Source organism: Dendrobates tinctorius, unplaced genomic scaffold, assembly GCF_039654945.1.
Source record: "Dendrobates tinctorius isolate UK_male_01 unplaced genomic scaffold, ASM3965494v1 ptg000166l, whole genome shotgun sequence".
In the NCBI taxonomy this organism is placed as follows: domain Eukaryota; kingdom Metazoa; phylum Chordata; class Amphibia; order Anura; family Dendrobatidae; genus Dendrobates; species Dendrobates tinctorius.
The window spans coordinates 6,600,137-6,620,796 of record NW_027361833.1 but is presented as its reverse complement, the minus strand read 5'-3'; the positions used below and the strand labels follow the sequence as shown (position 1 = coordinate 6,620,796).

Here is a 20,660-nt window from a genome sequence, read left to right as displayed (position 1 = left end):
AACTCAGAGATCAACGGAAGAGGGTACTTATTTTTCACCGTTATGGCGTTGAGACCTCTGTAATCAATGCAGGGACGTAACTCTCCGCTCTTCTTCTGCACGAAGAAGAACCCTACACCAGCCAGCGACACCGACTTTCTGATAAAACCTCTTGCCAGGTTCTCCCGGATATATTGAGACATAGCCTCCGTCTCGGGGAGTGATAGCGGATACACGCAGCCTCTAGGAGGTTCCGTGCCTGGCAATAGATCTATCGGACAATCGTAAGGACGGTGCGGCGGAAGCGTCTCTGCAGATTTTTTAGAGAAGACGTCCGCGTACTGATGGTACGGTTTGGGAAGCGCTGAGAGATCCGCGGGTACTTCAGTGGAAGCTACCTGAACACTGCCCCTCAGGCACCTTCCCTCACAGTCCTTGCTCCAACCCAGTATATTCCCTGAAGCCCAATCAATATGAGGGGAATGGCAACGGAGCCAGGGAACTCCGAGAAGCACCTGGTCGATGCCATCAGGCAAAATGAACAAGGACAAAATCTCACGGTGGGACGGTGAGATTGAGAGACCGAGTGGTGCTGTCTGGTGGGTCACCTGAGATGGTAAAGGTGCACCATTAACCACCCTGATGCTCAGGGGTTGGGGCAGTAACACCAGAGGAATAGCGTGCTTTAGGGCGAAGGTCGAGGACCTAAAGTTCCCTTCTGCCCCAGAATCCACCGTGACCTACCTACCAGGTGGAAGCCCCGCTATCTAAGGTCCCTCAGAATACTGGTTTGGGGGAAAAGGGTTTCATATTAGTTAGACCACCACCTGCGACCACTGGACGTGATCGTTTTACGACCGCAGAAGGACACGTGCTAGCCGAGTGACGAAACTGCCGGCACTGGTAACAACGTGCGGAGCTTCGCATCGGACGTGGCTTGGGGCCGGTGCGAGACACCTCCATAGGTTCGGAAGGTGGAAGCTCCGGAGCGAGAAATCTTAGCGGTTCGGAGAAGGTGGGAGCCAAGTTAACCCTTCGTCTGGTTTGCGCATGTTCCAGCCCGCGCACCGTAAACCGGAGATCAATGCGGTTGGAGATGGCAATCAATTCCTCCAGACTTGTGGGGACCTCTCTGGTTGCTAGAGCATCTTTGACATGCTTGGCTAACCCTCTCCAAAACACAGGGACGAGTGCTTTATCAGGCCACTCCAGTTCGAAAGCCAATGTCCGGAATTGGACGGCATAATGGCTGACCGAGAGAGATCCCTGTGTTAGGGACAGTAATTGGAGAGAGGTGTCGTGTGTGATCCGTGGTCCCAAAAAGACCTTAAGGGCCGTGAGGACCTGAGCAGCGCCCTGAATCACGGGGTCATCACGCTCTCACAATGGCGAAGCCCACTCTAACGCCCTGCCTGATAGGAGAGAAACAATAAACCCCACCTTAGCCCGCTCTGTAGGAAATCGCGTGGCCAGTAACTCAAGCTGGATAGAGCACTGACTCACGAAACCCCTGCAGGCGGTGCTGTCACCGAAAAACTTATCGGGCAACGGGAGGCGGGTTATTGTCGGCATAGGCGTGGGTGTGGACACGCGTGAGACAGCCTCTGCGACTGCCTGAGCAGCGGCCACTGTAACATTCGCAGCTGAGGTGGAGCTCCCAATAGCCGCCAACCTGCTCTCCAGCTGCCGAATGTACCGCTGTAGCTGCTGCAGGTCTGCCATTACTAGCCAGACCCTGGCGCTAGTATAATGTTAGGGACGGTGGAACACACTAAATATTAAATAACAAAGTGAGTTCGCCGCCCGGGGTCCACCGTGCAGCGGTGTTAAGCTGCTGCTATATAATGGCAGACGCGCTATATGGCGGTATAGCACACGCGGGTTATATGTCACCCGATGTGCGCTGGCGAGCTCTGTTAACCTCACAGACGCCTACGTTAAAAACATAAATGCCGAGCCTGTTGACCTCACAGGTGCCAGCGGTGTGCACACACGGTATACGGTCACAGGACTAGGCCCAAGACTCGGGGTCAATGTCCGGCTAGACCTACCATGCGTGCGGCGTCGCTACCACGGACGCCAATAAGTGCTGCTGACTGCAGTGCGGCGACCGACTCAGCCGCCACACGACAATGCCCAAGAGGGGGCGCACTGTCGGACGCTAGTGCTGTAAGATGTGTACTGTGGCCTGTAGCGCGCTACTGACTGGCGCTGACTCTATGACTAAGTCCCTATCCACACACGTAATATCAGATGGAAGGGATCTTAATGAGTCATTCGCAGGCACATGCATTCATCATCATTTACACAGATAGCAAATAGAGTCTATACTTATGGGAACAAGGAAGAAGAAAGACTGCACAATAAGGCGCAAACACCTGATTAACAAAGTGAAAAAAAGGCTTTATTATAACAATAGTGCACTCACTAATTAAAACCATTTAAAAAATGTAAAACCATTGTGCAGGCTGTGTGACATAGATAGCAACAATATGTTAACAAACAATATAATCTGCTTTATTACAATAGCAAGTGATGTTATGGTCTTGATGCAATTAACGTCCTACCAAGTATGCAGAAAATCATTGATAGTAAATACGTAATTCTTAACCCCTTTCTGACATCGGACGTACTATCCCGTCCATGGGAGCCGGGCCCCTATGCCCATGGACGGGATAGTACGTCTAGCGCGATCAGCGGCGCCCACGTGGTGAGCGCCGCTGATAGCGGCCGGGTGTCAGCTGATTAGCACAGCTGACACCCAGCACTATGTGTCAGGTGACCGCCCTCGACTCGTTAACCCCTTGCACACCGCGATCAAACACGACCGCGGTGGACCGGGGTTTAAAGGGAAGCATCGGCAGGGAGGGGGCTCCCTCCGTGCTTCCCTGAGCCCCCCCCCCACAGCAGCGCAATGTGCAGCGCTGCTGCGGGGGGGCTCTTTCCCTGCAGGCCCCCGGATCCAAGATGGCGACGGGGACCTTTGGGGGCCTGCAAGGAGCTGGCTTCCTCAGTGCCTGCAAAGCGCAGGCATGAGGAAGCCTTCTGCACTGCCTGTGACAGATTGCTGATCTGTCACAGTGATCTGTGATGTGACAGATCAGCGATCTGTCACAGGACAGTGATGTCCCCCCTGGGACAACCTAATAAAGTTACAAAAAAGAAAAAGGGGTAAAAATAATTTAAAACAAATCGCTAAATTGAAAAAAAAAAAAATATTCCCTAATAAATTAATTTTTTGGAAATAAAAAAAACAATAAAAGTACACATATTTGGTATCTCCGCGTCCGTAACGACTTGCCCTATAAAACTGTCCCATTAGTTAACCCCTTTAGCGAACCCCTTAAAAATTAAAAATAAATAACGGTGCAAAAAATGATTATCACACCGCCGAACAAAAAGTGCAATAACGCGCGATCAAAAAGACGCATATAAATATCCATGGTACCGCTGAAAATGTCATCTTGTCCCGCAAAAAACGAGCTACCACACAGCATCATCAGAGAAAAAATAAAAAAAGTTATAGCTCGCAGAATAAAGCGATGCAAAAATAATTATTTTTTATATAAAATTGTTTTTATTGCATAAAAGCGCCAAAACATTAAAAAATGACCTAAATGAGGTATCGCTGTAACTGTACTGACCCGAAGAATAAAACCGCTTTATCAATTTTACCGTACGCGGAACGGTGTAAACGCACCCCCCAAAAGAAATTCATGAAACGCTGGTTTTTGTTCATTCTGTGTCCCAAAAATCGGAATAAAAAATGATCAAAAAATGTCACGTGCCCGAACATGATACCAATAAAAATATCAACTCGTCCCGCAAAAAATAAGACCTCACATGACTCAGTGGGTCAAAATACGGAAAAATTATAGCTCTCAAGATGTGGTGATGCAAAAACTATTTTTACAATAAAAAGCGTCTTTTAGCGAGTGACAGCTGCCAAAAATAAAAACCGCCATAAATAGTAAATCAAACCTCCCGTTATCACCCCCTTAGTTAGGGAAAAATAATAAAATAAAAAAATTGTATTTATTTCCATTTTTCCGCTAGGGTTAGGGCTGAGATTAGGGTTAGGGGTGTGTTGGGGTTAGGGTTGGAGTTAGAATTGGGGAGTTTCCACTGTATAAGCACATAAGGTGCTCTCCAAAGTCAAATAGTGCTCCTTCTCTTCCAAGCTCTGCCATGCGCCCAAACAGTGTTTTACCCCCACATATGGGGTATCAGCCTACTCAGGACAAATTGCAAAACAACTTTTGAGGTCTTATTTCTCCTGTTGCCCTTAGGAAAATAAAAAATTGGGGGCAAAAATATCATTTTTGTGGGAAAAAAATGATTTTTTTTTATTTTCACGCCCTGGCGTTATAAACTTCTGTGAATCCCTTGGGGGTTCAAAGTGCTCACCACACATCTAGATAAGTTCTGTGGGGGGGTCTAGTTTCCAAAATCGGGTCACTTGTGGGGGGTTTCCACTGTTTAGGTACATTAGGGGCTCTCCAAAGGCAACATGACACCCGCAGACCATTCCATCAAAGTCTGCATTCCAAAACGTCACTACTTCCCTTCTGAGCCCCGAAGTGTGCCCTTACAGTAGTTTTCTCCCACATATGGGATATCAGGGTACTCAGGACAAATTGGACAACAACTTTTGGGGTCCATTTTCTCCTGGTACCCTTGGGAAAATAAAAAAATTGGGGACTAAATGATCATGTTTGTGGAAAAAATAAGATTTTTTTATTTTCACACCCGGGCGTTATTAACTTCTGTGAAGCACTGGGGGGTTCAAAGTGCTCACCACACATCTAGATAAGTTCCATAGGGGGTCTAGTTTCCAAAATGGGGTCACTTGTGGGGGGGATTCCACTGTTTAGGTACATCAGGGGCTTTCCAAATGCGACATGGTGTCCGATCTCAATTCCAGCCAAAAAAGTCAAATGGCGCTGTTTCCCTTCCGAGCTCTGCCATGCGCCCAAATAGTGGTTTACCCCCACATGTGGGGTATCAGCGTACTCACGACAAATTGCACAATAACTTTTAGGGTCCTGTTACCCTTGGGAAAGTAAGAATTGAGGGAGAAAAGATCATTTTTGTGGAAAAAATTATTTTATAATTGTACGGCTGTACGTTATAAACTTCTGTGAAGCGCTTGGGGGTTCAAAGTTCTCACCAAACATCTAGATAAGTTCCTTGGGGGGGTCTAGTTTCCAAAATGGTGTCATTTGTTGGGGATTTCCACTGTTTTGGTACATCAGGGGCTTTCCAAACGCGACATGGTGTCCGATCTCAATTCCAGCCAAAAAAGTCAAATGGCGCTGCTTCCCTTTCGAGCTCTGCCATGCGCCCAAATAGTCGTTTACACCCACATATGGGGTATCAGCGTACTCAGGACAAATTGCACAATAACTTTTAGGGTCCTGTTACCCTTGGAAAAATAAGAATTGAGGGTGAAAAGATCATTTTTGTGGAAAAAAAATGATTTTTTTTAATTGTACCGCTGTACGTTATAAACTTCTGTGAAGCCCTTGTGGGTTCAAAGTTCTCACCACATATCTATGTTTAGGTACATCAGGGGCTCTCCAAATGTGACATGGCGTCCGATCAGAATTCCAGCCAATTTTGCATTGAAAAAGTCAAACGGCGCTCGTTCCCTTCTGAGCTCTGCCATGCGCCGAAACAGTGGTTCCCCCCCCCATATCAGGTATCAGCGTACTCAGGACAAATTGCACAATAACTTTTCCCGTCCAATTTCTCCTGTTACCCTTGGTAAAATAAAAAAAATTGAACCTGAATTATTTTTTTTGTGAAAAAAAGTTAAATGTTCATTTTTTTTTAAAATATTCAAAAAATTCCTGTGAAGCACCTGAAGGGTTAATAAACTTCTTGAATGTGGTTTTGAGCACCTTGAGGGGTACAGTTTTTAGAATGGTGTCACTTTTGGGTATTTTCTATCATATAGACCCCTCAAAGTGCCTTCAAATGTGATGTGGTCCGTAAAAATAAAATGGTGTTGTAAAAATGAGAAATCGCTGGTCAACTTTTAACCCTTATAACTTCCTAACAAAAAAAAATTTTGGTTCCAAAATTGTGCTGATGTAAAGTAAACATGTGGTAAATGTTACTTATTAAGTTTTTTGTGTGCCGTATCTCTGTGATTTAAGGGCATAAAAATTCAAAGTTGGAAAATAGCGAAATTTTCAAAATTTTTGCCAAATTTCCATTTTTTTCACAAACGTAAGTTATATGAATCAAATTTTACCAGAAGTACAATATGTCACGAGAAAACAATGTCAGAATCACCGGGATCCATGGAAGGGTTCCAGAGTTATTACCTCATAAAGGGACAGTGGTCAGAATTGTAAAAATTGGCCTGGTCATGAACGTGCAAACCACCCTTGGGGGTGAAGGGGTTAAATATTGCACTGCCCATCCCTACACGTGACGCTACACCTTGTAGCTTCATCTTCCCCTGATGAAGCTACATGGTGTAGCGACACGCATAGGGACGGGCAGTGCAATGGGCAGTGCAATATAACATTAATCATTGGTGAGTATTGCCATTTCTGCATTTATATCATATGCATGGAACCACAGTATTTGACACAGTATTAGGTGCTCACATGTCTTTGCATTGCCAGGGGTGATATTTCTTATTATGGGCTATTATTTATTGTGCCATATGTTGACAAATGTATGTTTTTCTATTTAAGAATTACGTATTTACTATCATAATGATTTTCTGCATTTGATCGCGGTGTGCAAGGGGTTAACGTGTCGGGGGCGGTCACCTGATACATAGTGCTGGGTGTCAGCTGTGATAATCAGCTGACACCCGGCCGCTATCAGCGGCGCTCACCACGTGGGCGCCGCTGATCGCGCTAGACGTACTATCCCGTCCGTGGGCATAGGGGCCCGGGTCCCATGGACGGGATAGTACGTCCGATGTCAGAAAGGGGTTAAGAATTACGTATTTACTATCAATGATTTTCTGCATACTTGGTAGGACGTTAATTGCATCAAGACCATAACATCACTTGCTATTGTAATAAAGCAGATTATATTGTTTCTTAACATATTGTTGCTATCTATGTCACACAGCCTGCACAATGGTTTTACATTTTTTAATGTTGCGCCTTGTTGTGCCGTCTTTCTTCTTTCTTGTTCCCATACATATATTTTTGGCACAATGGTAGCACCCTGTGCATACGATATTGCTTCCACGTGGTGGTGCCCGCCCATTCCATATTTTCTCAAATAGAGTCTATACTAGCGCATGGCCGAGTGGCCATGTGGGCCTTTTATAGCCGTGCGCTTCCGGGACCTTCCAGATCTCTGAGATGGACCAATCAGAACAGGAGAAGGACATGAGCACGTGACTCATGATCTCCACTGGGAGATCGTCTCGTGAGCATGCCTAGTAGTGCGGCAAGAGGACTTAGCCTCTGGAGTGGTTTGCTGCAGAGCAGACTGCGCTACTATTGCTGGTCCAGAGGTGACAGCAACAACCAGACCCAGAGAACTAGTCTGAGCAGGGCGTCTGGATCGCCGAGATTGCTGTGCAGGTCCCTGAGAGGTCGGAGGGGAATGGGAGACCGCTGGCTGCTGCATAGCTCTGGATTCCTGCTGTGCAGCTGCAGGAACCTGACACCTAACACTAGCGATGTTATTGCAGGCTGTGTGGGGCTTGCGGTGGGTCTCTGGGAGGGCGAGGATGGGGTCGGTGCATGGGGAGGCATGTGGCTTATCAGTGCAGGAAAAATTAGCTCCCGCCCGGGACAGGCAGTCAAAAAAGGGACTGTCCCGCCAGATCCAGGACTGTTGGGAGCTATGGTATAGGCAATGGATACAGATCCCTTTAACAATAAACTGTATTTTGTTAAATCAGCGTCCAACCAGAACAAGCCATGAAAGGAACAACAGTCAAATCTGCAATGATTGCACACAGATCTGTAGAGCATCAGGTCCTAGTGGATGATGACCCCTTGTTGGTGCATTGCATTAAAAGAACTGAATTAAAAAATGTAATGTTGGAGGAATACTATGAACTTTGGGGTCATTTTTAGTTCTTGGTCAGTGGAATCACAATATATTTTGTTTGTTCTACAGTTTACAAGAAACCTATGAAGCCAAACGCCAAGAGTTCTTCGAGGATCTGCAGCGGAAGGAGGAAGAGATGAGACAGACCTTTGTGCAAAGAGTGAGAGAAAAGGAGACTGTGCTGAAAGAGGCAGAGAGAGAGGTACAAAATCCATTCCTGACCTTTTTTATTCTTCACTGTTTTTTTACAAGGCCAAACAAATCTGAACATCGCTAGAGCCTAAGATGCAATAGCTTAGCTTTTTTTAATCAAACCCTCATCCAGCCCCAATAATTCCATACAAGTCCCTATACAAATGAGCACCACATGTAATTCCACTGTAGAGCATGCATAGCTATACATTGAGTTCTGTTCCTGTTCATACTACACAATTTACTTTAAAGGAGTTTTCCAAGATCGCCCCCTTCCAGGGCAAAAAACACATAGGAAAAACAAGTTGTCATACGGTACCCACTATGATTAGACTACTTGTGCAAATATAAAGCAGTGCTCATAGTCTTTATTGGCCTGTAAATGTGCAGAGCACAGTGACGTTACAGTGCCTTGCGAATGTATTGACCCCCTTTGGCATTTTACCTATTTTATTACACTGCAACCTGTGTTTAAATATTTTTGTATTCCGATTTGTGTGTGATGCATCAGCACCAAATAGTCTAAGTTGGTGAAGAGAAGTTAAAAAAATATAGGCATTCAATTTATAGGATCAAATAACTAAAATTTATCCTGCGCATATGTATTCCCTCCTTTTGCGATGAAGCCCCTAAAAATTTCTGGTGCAAACAATTACCTTCATAAGTCACATGATTCATGAAAGAAAGTCCGCCTGTGTGCAATCTAAGTGTCAGATGGTCTGTCAGTATATACACAGGCAGCAACACCATTAAAGGGATCTTGTCAGCAGGATTGTGCACAGTAACCTACACACAGTGTCAAGTCGGCACCGTTCTACTGATTACATACTGAAACAACAACCACAAGACAGATTTTAATTTTTATTTTCAGTTTTGAGTTAATGAGTTTCTCGTGCTTCGGGGTGGCTGTGGGGTGGGGGGGAATGCACAGAAGAGAGTTTTACAAGGATTAACCACGCTGTGGTGCCCATGCCTACCATCTGGTTTTCCAGCAGACTGCTCTGAAATATACAAGTTGCCATAGAGGATCCTCTGAATGGGTGAGCTGGAATTTTTCTTTTCTCTTTTTTGCAATCTCTGATCATCCCCCACAAGGATGGCATTAACAAGACAGGCAGCACAGAGACCAAAGGTAACACTGAAGGAGCTGTAGAGTTCAAAAGCAGGCACTGGAGTATCTGTCCATATGACCGCAATAAGTCGTACACTCCATAAAGGTGGCCTTTATGGAAGAGTGGGCAGAAAAAAGCCTTTACTTACACACAGAAATTGTAAGGCCCATTTTGAGTTTGCCGAAAGACATGTGGGAGACTCCCTAAATGTATGGAGGAAAGAGAGGTGGTCAGATTAAACCAAAATTGAACTTTTTCGCCACCAAGGTAAACGCTGTGTATGGCGCCAAACCAACACAGCTCATCACCCCAAGAACACCATCCCCACAGTGAAACATGGTGTTGACAGCATCATGCTGTGGGGATGTTTTTCGGCAGCAGGGAGAAGGAAAATGGTCTGAGTCAAGGAGAAGATGGTGAGAAATACAGGGATATTCTTAAGCAAAACCTGTTTGTCTTGTCAGTGATTTTGAGACTGGAACGGGTGTTCAGCTTCCAACAAGACCATGGCCTAAAGCATACTGCTAAAGCAAAACTCAAGTGATTTAAAGGTGTAAACGGTCTTGGGAGTGGCCTAGTCAAAGCCCGGACCTTAATCCAATTGAGAATTTGTGGTCAGACTTGAACACCTGTGGTATTTCCAACTCCAAGATCCTATCACAATATGTATTAGGTGTAATAATAATAATATTAGCAAAAACTAGTTCTTCTGGTTCGCTATGTCGCTTACCCCATGTGCAGGGCATTGCAGTAGCTTAGGTTTAGGTATCCATGGGAACGACTACTCATATAGTGACGGGTAGTAGTCATAACCATGGATACCTGAGCTAGTGTAATGCCCTGCAGATGGGGTAAGCGACATAGCAAAGCTGAAGAACTGTACTACATTCCTAATTGGAGGTATTTACTAATATTATTACATCTACAACATATAGGGATAGATTCTTGAAGATGCGAATACCCCTTTAACTCCCATGGAAATGTATGCGGGAAGCACATAAACTGTTCATCTATTATAGGGGACCTGTCACTAGTTTTGTCACATATCAACTAAAAGTATCACTTTATTCAGAGGCAGTGCTGCATTTCATAAAAGCTAATATAACCCCCTGACCCCCTGTTTACCACCCAAAAACCTTTTGAAGTTCTCTCGCACTGTATGGTAATTTCGGTCTCGTCCAATGGGCTTGGCTTCTTGCCTCTCCATCCCTCCTCCCGGCTGCTGCCCGATATCATCCTTCTTTGATTGACATGGATGATGTCTCCTGCGTCAGCGAAATTAAGCCGAAAGTATAAGTGCGCGTGCATTGACACGTGTCACGGCTCATGTGCCGGAAAGATGTGTACCAGTGCATGCACACTTATGTTTTCTGTCCACAGTAAGGCAAAGCTTAGTGTGTGAGCTGCGATTTCTCTGCGCAGGCACAAGATTTTGCCCGATAATGTGGAAGATGCAGGAGGTGTCATCCACGTTAGTCAAAGAAGGAGGATGGTGAGTAGCAGCTGAGAGGAGGGATGGAGAGGCCAGAAGCCACACCCATTGGACCAGTCTTAAGCTGGAGTCACACATAGCGACTCACCAGCGAATCCCGACAACAATATCAACGTGTCAGGATCGCTGGTGAGTCGCTATGTGATCAATGATGAGCTGTTAGACAGCTTCACCAGCGATCAGCACAGCGACGCCGAGCGCGCGGCGTCGCTGTGCTCGTTAGTTACCAGCGCGCTGATGCAGGGAGCTGGTAACTAACGTACACATCGGGTATCTAAGGGACACACGTCCCTTGGATACCCGATGTGTACGTTAGTTACCAGCTGATCGCTGGTCTCCCGCCTGCCACACGCAGCGATGCGTGCTGGCCAGCGGGAGACCAGCGACAAAAGAAATTCCAGCGGTTTCCTACAGCGATTACCGGCAGGGGGGCCGGTCGCTGTCACACACAGCGATCTCGCTGGTGAGATCGCTATTGTGTCACAAAACTTGTGACTCAGCAGCGATCTCGCTAGCGAGATCGCTATGTGTGACGGGGCCTTAAGAGGATTATCGTACAGCGCAAGAGAACTTTTTTTAGGTTTTGGGGGGGTATGCAGTGGGAGTCAGGGGTTACATAAGCATTTATTAAATGCAGCACTGGTGCTAAATAAGGTCATCAGTTTAGTTGAGATATGACAAAACTGGTGACCGGTTCCCTTTAAGAACTTTTGAAGAGTAATATCATGCATAGTTTTGAGAATGCATGAAGGGGCATTGTTGGATGCACTGGGACTGTCATCCCATACTCACTGAGAAATCGAATGATTGTCATTGACAGGTACATCTGAGGCTTGTTTTACACATCCAGTATTCATGGTCTATGTATGTCCGGACCATCTGTGGATCTTCCGACCCAAACTCAACTTCCTCACCGGTATAGACTAGTCAGAGGTCCAAGGTCCAGACACAGATTGTGAATATTGGATGTGTGAAACGGGTCTTAGGGATTAACTTAGAGGGGCTTAGTTACTAGAACCTTGGAGACACGTGACCATTGTCTGAGAAGTGGAATGGAGGTTACCTGAAGATCTGTGCATTGTAATGTAATTACACATAGGGTGGCACCTGCATTGTTGTTAAATGCACAGATTTTTATGTCTGTCATTTTGCTATATGTATGAAAATGGAAAATGTATAAGCTGTGGTTTGTTCAATAAAAATGATTTGAGTTAAAAAAAAAATAAATAAATAAAATAACAGAAGATACAGAAGTAATGCTGATTCTGTGACTCCCAAGTACCCTAGTCATTTGTTTGATACTCACGTAAAAGGTGAAGCTCAGCGACTCTCAGCTGTATCTATGGCTTCACTTCCGTCGAGCGAAACCTGGACGTAGAGACAACCGTCTGCGATGAGAAGAACCTTTTATATGTTATATTCACACACGGCAGAAATGTCTGAATGAGGCTTGCAGAAATTCAGGTATATGCAGCAGAAACAGCCCTATATATTACATGTATTGTCTAGTTGCCCGTGATCATGCACCCGTCTGTTGGAATCCATAATTACATTTGTATTGTTTCTACGATTGTTTAGTAGTGCTTATAAAGATATCTTTTACAGAATATTGATAAGCTATATGATTTATACAGCTTCAGAACAGATTTGAGCAGTTGAAGAGACACCATCATGATGAAAGAACAAGTCTAGAGGACAAAAGAAAAGAATTGCAGGAAGAAATGAGTGCATTTAATAAACGTAAAGCAGCGGCAGAGCTCCTACAAGGACAAGCATTTGGAACGGTTTCCAACACCAGCCTGAAAAAGGATCGCAAAACGTAAGTATAAGTGTGACCTGCCTGTGCTCTCACTGATTGCTGAGAAACTGCATCTTATGGTGACAACTTTTTCTACTAGTGAATGGTGTACACAGCAACTGAACATTACCAAATTACAGTATTTAGGTTTTTTTTTTTTTATGCAAGGATAAATCTTCCCTAAGGCTATGTGCACACGGTGTGGATTCTGCTGTGGATCTGCAGCGGTTTTGGCCCTGCGGGTCCGCAGCAGATTTAGGTGCGTTGTACAGTACCATTGTTTTCAATGGTAAACTGAAAAACGCTGTGCACATGCTGCGTATTTTTCCGCACGGATTTGCCGCGGGTTACAATCCGCAGCATGTCAATTCTTTGTGCGGATTCTGCTGCGGTTTCACACCTTATCCATTATGAGGTGTGAAACCGCAGGGCAAAACCGCAGGCTAATCCACAGATAAACCGCATGACTTTTGTTCTGCGGATTTTTCAACAAAATCCGCACAACCAAAGAACTACGTGTGCACATACCCTTAAGAGTCCATTTTTCTTGTAATACATCCACATGGTTATGACAGCTAAGTACTGGACTACTACTAGCCAAAATATGGCTCTCTCCAGTCATATATGATGACTCTAATCATACAGAGAAGATGACCAAACCACCCATAACACAAGTCTCAATGAATATAAAAAGCTATAGAAATTAAATTTTAAAAAGCAATAAAAATAAATCATACAATATGGGAGCAGTTTTACAGGAGAAGGAGAGGGAGGATAGCAATACGGTAATTTATAGATGTATGAAACGCAACAAACAGTCAAAATAATTAGCAAAATAAAGCAAAACGCGAGTGATAAATATGGTGCGCTGCAGGAGTGTAACAGGTGATAGCGATTTAAGTATAAGTGTGTATACAATTTTAACACTGAGAGCTAGAATATCAAAAATAAAATCCAGAAAATCACATTGTATAAATTTATTTGCATTTTGCAGTGAGAAATAAGTATTTGATCTCTCTGGCAAACAAGACTTAATGCTTGGTGGCAAAACCCTTGTTGGCAAGCACAGCAGTCAAGACATTTTTTGTGGTTGATGATGAGGTTTGTGCACATCAGGAGGAATTTTGGTCCACTCCTTTTTGCAGATCATCATTAAATTTTCTATGGATTAAGGTCTGGAGACTGGCTAAGTCACTCCATGACCTTAACCCCTTCATGACTGGAGCTTTTTTTGGTTTTGCGTTTTTGTTGCTTTTGCTCTCCTTCTTCTCAGAGCCATAACTTTTTTATTTTTCCATCAATTATGGCCATGTGAGGGCTTGTTTTCTGTGGGACGAGTAGTACTTTTGAAGGATACTATTGGTTTTACCATGTTGTGTACAAGAAAACGGGAAAAAATTCCAAGTACGGTGAAATTGCAAAAAAGTGCAATCCCACACTTCTTTTTTTGTTTTGACTTTTTTTTTTTTATACGTTCACTAAATGCTAACACTGACTATGATTCTCCAGGTCATTACAAGTTCATAGACACCAAACATGTCTAGGTTATTTTTTTTTTATCTAAGTGGTGAAAACAAATTACAAACTTTGTTAAAAAGAAGAAAAAAAAATTGCGGCATATTCCGATACCCGTAGCGTCTCCATTTTTCGTGATCTCGGGTTGGTTGAGGGCTTATTTTTTGCGTGCCGAGATGACATTTTTAATGATACCATTTTGGTTCGGATACGATATTTTGATCCCCCATTATTGCATTTTAATGCAATGTTACTGTGACAAAAAAACGTAATTCAGGCATTTTGACTTTTTTCCGCGCTACGCCATTTAGCGATCAGGTTAACCCCTTCCCGACCAGTGACACAGCATATGCGTCATGAAAGTCGGTGCCAATCGACCAATGACGCATATGCTGTGTCATGACTTGATAGCCCCCCTGCGGGTCGGGTCAATGAAAGGTCACCCGACCCGCAGGTACAGGGGGCTTTGTACTTCACCCCCCCACCCCCACCGTGGCTACGATCGCTCTGATTGACTGTTTCACTTTTAACACTCAATCAGTGCGATTGTAATATTTCACCAATGAAATTTGGTGAAATATTGCAATCCAGCCATGGCCGATGCTGCAATAGCATCGGCCATGGCTGGAGACCGAGATCCAACACCCCCACACTGACTGGCAGGGGCGAGCTGCCCCTGCCACCGAATGACGGCGACGATATGCCGCCGCCGTCACCATCTGCTCCCCTCCCCCTTCACTCCGCTCCCCCCCTCCTTTCAATCCCCCTTCCCCACCCCCCGGCACCTCCTATGTCCCTCTGGCATCATGGGCGCTGCCCCGGATCATGGGCGCCACCATCTTGGAAAATGGCAGGCGCATGCGCAGTGCTGCTTTAAGATCTCATGGGAGAGCTATAACTCTCAGCATGTCCTGCAGATCTTATGGCATGCTGGGAGTTATAGTTCAGCACAGGATGGCAGAATGATTATGTGCTGTAATTCGTAACCTTTTAATTAATTCTTTCTTGTACAGGCTGTTTTCAGTGCAGGTCCTGCAGCCAGCAAGCCACGTTGTGGTGAGGTAATGCAGCATCACATGGCCGCACAGTGCCCTCCTTCTTATGACCTCTCCACCGGTCATGTAAGAGGACATTGCGGTGTCTGCAGGACCTGTGATGACATCATGAAGAGGCAGGGCTTTGTGCGGTCATGTGATGCTACAGCCCGCCCTGTTCATAACCTCACCACAGGTCCCCCACAGGAGCATTCAGCATCGCATCAGCACAGCCCGGGCTGTGCTGTCTGTCAGGTATGGATCCCTCCTGCTGCACTCTGCTCCTGCCCCCTTCTCCACCAGACACAGATCTCCCCAGCTGCTGCAGGAATCCAGCACTGGGGAAACCATGTGGGTCTGTCATTTGCTGCTAACCCGCTCACTGCTCAGCTGACAGGTGGGCGGAGAAGCGGCTAATGATGATTCACTTCACTTTAAGTTTCGGGACCACTGGTTTCCCCAGCGCTGGATCCCTCAGCAGGCAACATTTTCCTGCCTCCTGCGATCCCAGTGCGATCTCACTCTGCCGCTGCCCCCTCCCCACATGCTACATTCCGACCATAAGACGCACTCACACTTTCCTCCCAAATTTGGAGGAAAAAAAGTGCGTCTTATGGTCCGAAAAATACGGTACTACATGTTATATTTGCTGACATGTAGTACAGTTGTGGCCAAAAGTATTGACACCCCTGCAATTCTGTCAGATAATACTCAGCTTCTTCCTGAAAATGATTGCAAACACAAATTCTTTGGTATTATTATCTTCATTTAATTTGTCTTAAATGAAAAAACACAAAAAGAATTGTCCTAAAGCCAAATTGGATATAATTCCACACCAAACATAAAAAGAGGGTGGACAAAAGTATTGGCACTGTTCAAAAAATCATGTGATGCTTCTCTAATTTGTGTAATTAACAGCACCTGTAACTTACCTGTGACACCTAACAGGTGTTGGCAATAACTAAATCACACTTGCAGCCAGTTGACATGGATTAAAGTTGACTCAACCTCTGTCCTGTGTCCTTTTGTGTACCACATTGAGCATGGAGAAAAGAAAGAAGACCAAAGAACTGTCTGAGGACTTGAGAAACCAAATTGTGAGGAAGCATGAGCAATCTCAAGGCTACAAGTCCATCTCCAAAGACCTGAATGTTCCTGTGTCTACCGTGCGCAATGTCATCAAGAAGTTTAAAGCCCATGGCACTGTGGCTAACCTCCCTAGATGTGGATGTAAAAGAAAAATTGACAAGAGATTTCAACGCAAGATTGTGCGGATGTTGGATAAAGAACCTCAACTAACATCCAAACAAGTTCAAGCTGCCCTGCAGTTCGAGGGTACAACAGTGTCAACCCGTACTATCCGTCGGCGTCTGAATGAAAAGGGACTGTATGGTAGGAGACCCAGGAAGACCCCACTTCTTACCCCAAGACATAAAAAAGCCAGGCTGGAGTTTGCCAAAACTTACCTGAAAAAGCCTAAAACGTTTTGGAAGAATGTTCTCTGCTCAGATGAGACAAAAGTAGAGCTTTTTGGGCAAAGACATCAACATAGAGTTTACAGGAGAAAAAAAGAGGCATTCAAAGAAAAGAACACGGTCCCTACAGTCAAACATAGCGGAGGTTCCCTGATGTTTTGGGGTTGCTTTGCTGCCTCTGGCACTGGACTGCTTGACCGTGTGCATGGCATTATGAAGTCAGAAGACTACCAACAAAGTTTGCAGCATAATGTAGGGCCCAGTGTGAGAAAGCTGGGTCTCCCTGAGAGGTCATGGGTCTTCCAGCAGGACAATGACCCAAAACACACTTCAAAAAGGACTAGAAAATGGTTTGAGAGAAAGCACTGGAGACTTCTAAGGTGGCCAGCAATGATTCCAGACCTGAATCCCATAGAACACCTGTGGAGAGATGTAAAAATGGCAATTTGGAGAAGGCACCCTTGAAATATCAGGGACCTGGAGCAGTTTGCCAAAGAAGAATGGTCTAAAATTCCAGCAGAGCATTGTAAGAAACTCATTGATGGTTTCCGGAAGCGGATGGTCGCAGTTATTTTGGCTAAAGGTTGTGCAACCAAGTATTAGGCTGAGGGTGCCAATACTTTTGTCTGGCCTATTTTTGGAGTTTTGTGTGAAATGATCAATGTTTTGCTTTTTGCTTCATTCTCTTTTGTGTTTTTTTTTCATTTAAGACAAATTAAATGAAGATAATACCAAAGAATTTGTGTTTGCAATCATTTTCAGGAAGAAACTGATTATTATCTGACATAATTGCAGGGGTGTCAATACTTTTGGCCACAACTGTATATGTAATATCGAAGTTAAAAGTGGATCATCAATTTAGTAAACGCAACAAAACTGACAGGATAAGATTAATAGGAAAAAAGTATTCACTGCCAATAATGCTCCATGTCTGTATACATTACATTTTCTGGTTTGTTTTTTTTCTTTGCAGGTTCATGTGATCAGACAAAGCTGATATGATACTACATAAGCTGGCGTTGATTGTCCTTTCATTCTTTACTACAAAATAAAAAGAATTCTCACTACCCCCATACCCCGTATCCCTTTTATTAAACCATCGGGCTCCTTAGACTCGAGGAGCTCAGTCGTACCAAAGGAAAAGACAAGACTGCTGGGGCGCAGCTTTGTTCCAAGACTGTTAAAACTTCCCATATATCCAGATATGTTTAGATGGCACAGTTATATGTGATGAGAGGGAATGTGATTATGTGCAAGGATAGCATGTGCAATCTGAAAAGCCTAAGGGATATTCTGTTTAGGAAGTGGCGTGTTCTACTGAACTCAAGCCAGTTGCAAAGCTGCAGAAGATCATAAGATGTTGTCGACACTCCGAGAATTTACGGCCTCAAACTGCAATCACATGGGCGACTCTTCCGAAGCACATAAATACCTTCCACACGTGTCTAGAGGCCCTTAACGTCTTTCTTGTGCCAGTCCACATTTGGACCTGCTTATAGAAATGTAGAAATGCCGCTCAAAAATATAAAATGTTCTAACACCTCAATAAGGGGTTTTATTTTGTGTATGTGCAAAAACAAGTCATTTCCTGTCTTCTGGTAGCCCACCATAAAAGCAGTTACACGTAGAACAGTTATTTTTCCACATGTTTATTACGGTATGTTGGGGATTTTTTATTAAAAAGAATTGTTACATTTGATCAACATGAAGTAATGTTATTTGGTGTTTTATGTTTTATTGTTCCGACTGTCTTATTTTTTTTTTTTTTTAGAGAGAAGTAATAAAATATAATGTTCCTAATTCTCTTTTAGCTAATGACAAATAATCCCATTCTAAACATTCCAAATGTGAGCTTTAAATGTCCTATATCCTGGGCGCTTACAGGGCATCTGTCAGCAAGATCAACTCTCTTAAGCCATCTACATGGGTATGCAGGTCATACATAGAAAGTTGAATAAAATGATGCCTTGTTGTCGGTAGTCTGATGTCTTACAAGAAAAAGGTGGATTTCTCTTGGATGTGTAAGTGAGCTGTTCAGGGCTATTGCTCCATACACTAATATGAATGAGAATCTGCCTCCAAAGCTTATTTTAAATAAAAGGAGGTGTAACCAGTGTAACAGGGTGATTCCGAAACGCGTTGACGTTAAGCCAGCAATTCTTCATCTCATCGTGGCTTGTCAATTAATCAGTAGCGCAGGATACGTCCATCACGCTTGACTCGTTTGTATATATTTCCTCTGGAGGCTATTTATGTAATTCTAGGGGTTGTCTCGCACAGCCCCTTAAGGTGGGCACCCCTACCCGCTTGTTTTCTCTTTATTACTTGGATGAGACACTATTGTAGCTTAGTTTTTTTTTTTAACAAGCAGCAGAACAGATCAGAGCAGGTACAGTGTATTTTATTCTATGTAGACGGGAGGACAGAGGAGCTAGAGACAGAGCCCCCCTCCGGGCTACATAGAAGTGTATCTGCCATCTCCTATCTCAGTAATGTAGCATTCAGTCTTCACTGAATACAGATTTATCCTCACAATTAAGAATTTTGGTCAATTCTGGCAGAGAAGGAAGCAGATCTCTGATGAGATATATTACAAAGTTGCCTATTTTCACCTGTACTATTGACTTATAAAATAAAAATTAAACTCTTTAAGCAAAACCATAGAAATATCAAACAGATATGAAGATGAACCTGTCTTCATTTTCAAAATGAAAATATGAAGTACAATCAGGCTGCATTCACACGTCACGGTTTTTTCGCATTTTCGCGGCGATTTTAAACACGCGATTTTGCCGCAAAAACACGAAAAATAAGCATCCCACGCAATCCTATTGGATTCCGCAATGCTGTGCTAATGCTGCGTTTTTTTCCGCGGCAGAATCGTTTTGTGGTAAAAAAAAACGCAGCATGCTCATTAATTTAGCGGAATCGTGGCGATTCCGCCCACATAGGAATGCATTGTTCTGCTTACTTTCCGCATGTGGCTGTGCCCACCACGCGAAAAGTAAGCAGAACATTTGCGGATGGTACCCACGGTCCGGAGGAGAGGAGACTGTCCTCCCAGCTGTGGGTACCATATCCCTGTAAAAAATAGAACTGAAATAAAAAATATTGTTGTTCTCACCTTCCGATGTCCCGCGCAGCCTTCCCGCCTCTCTCCACGCTCCCGGCATCTTCCGGTCCCAGTAATCCTTTGCGAGAATGACCGCGATGACGTCGCGGGAGTGCGATACGTGTGAACGCAGTCTGAATCCACTAACAGGTAAGGTGAATAATATTGATTATACTATTACCGTGGTAATAATCATGGCAGCGACCCTTCGGCAAGGTGCTTTACTGGAGAAGTGGCTTGTAGGACCGACCAGAGAGCAGAAAAGAAGCCTCATAGTACCCTCGTTATTTATTTCAATAGCGTATATCTTTATATGATTTCTTATCAATCAACTTTTACAGAGTATGCGTTGTTACTTCTGCGCCAGTGTGCCTGCTCACGTCTGTGCTAATGTAGTATAATAAATGTACACAAATAATTAGTGCTTGGAAGAGTTCAGTATCTAGACAAAATGTTAGAACATAATGAGATGTGGAAACAGCTGGAGACCTACCCATCTTGGTAATATAAATAGTTTGTTAGTAAATTCCATAAAACACAGAAATAATGGGGAGAATTACTTCATTCTAAAGGTAGAGACAGATGGCGGAGTAACTTGTGATAGCATCCCGCTCCTCGTACTGGCCGGCTGCTCTCCTGACCTGAGCTTGACAGCTGCATAGAAATACATCACACTGTCATGCTGAGGTCAGGAGAGCCGCCGGTCAGTCTGTGCAGTACATTGCGATCCTCGCACGCCCGTGTTATACGGCTGTCTGTCTCTGCCCTAACCGAAACATGCTTGTTAAAATAGCAAGAAGAGATTTAACAATAAGAGATATAATCTTCAAACCATATACAGATAATAGAATACAACATTTCCAGCAGCACTTACAGAAATGAAATTAATATAAAGTTGCTTAAAGGGGTGACCC

The 20,660-nt window shown here is 44.2% G+C and overlaps 1 protein-coding gene across 1 annotated transcript in view; it reads left to right on the top strand.

Moving 5' to 3' along the window:
• LOC141053654 (septin-10-like) overlaps positions 1-18,333 on the top strand; it is a 146,405-nt gene extending 128,072 nt beyond the window's left edge. The window contains exons 9-11 of the mRNA XM_073550668.1: positions 8,086-8,218; positions 12,447-12,631; positions 17,608-18,333. Coding sequence (XP_073406769.1) covers positions 8,086-8,218; positions 12,447-12,631; positions 17,608-17,617 — 328 coding nt within the window. The 3' untranslated portion in view covers positions 17,618-18,333. The remainder of the gene's footprint in view (positions 1-8,085; positions 8,219-12,446; positions 12,632-17,607) is intronic.
• The last annotated feature ends 2,327 nt before the right edge of the window (positions 18,334-20,660 follow it).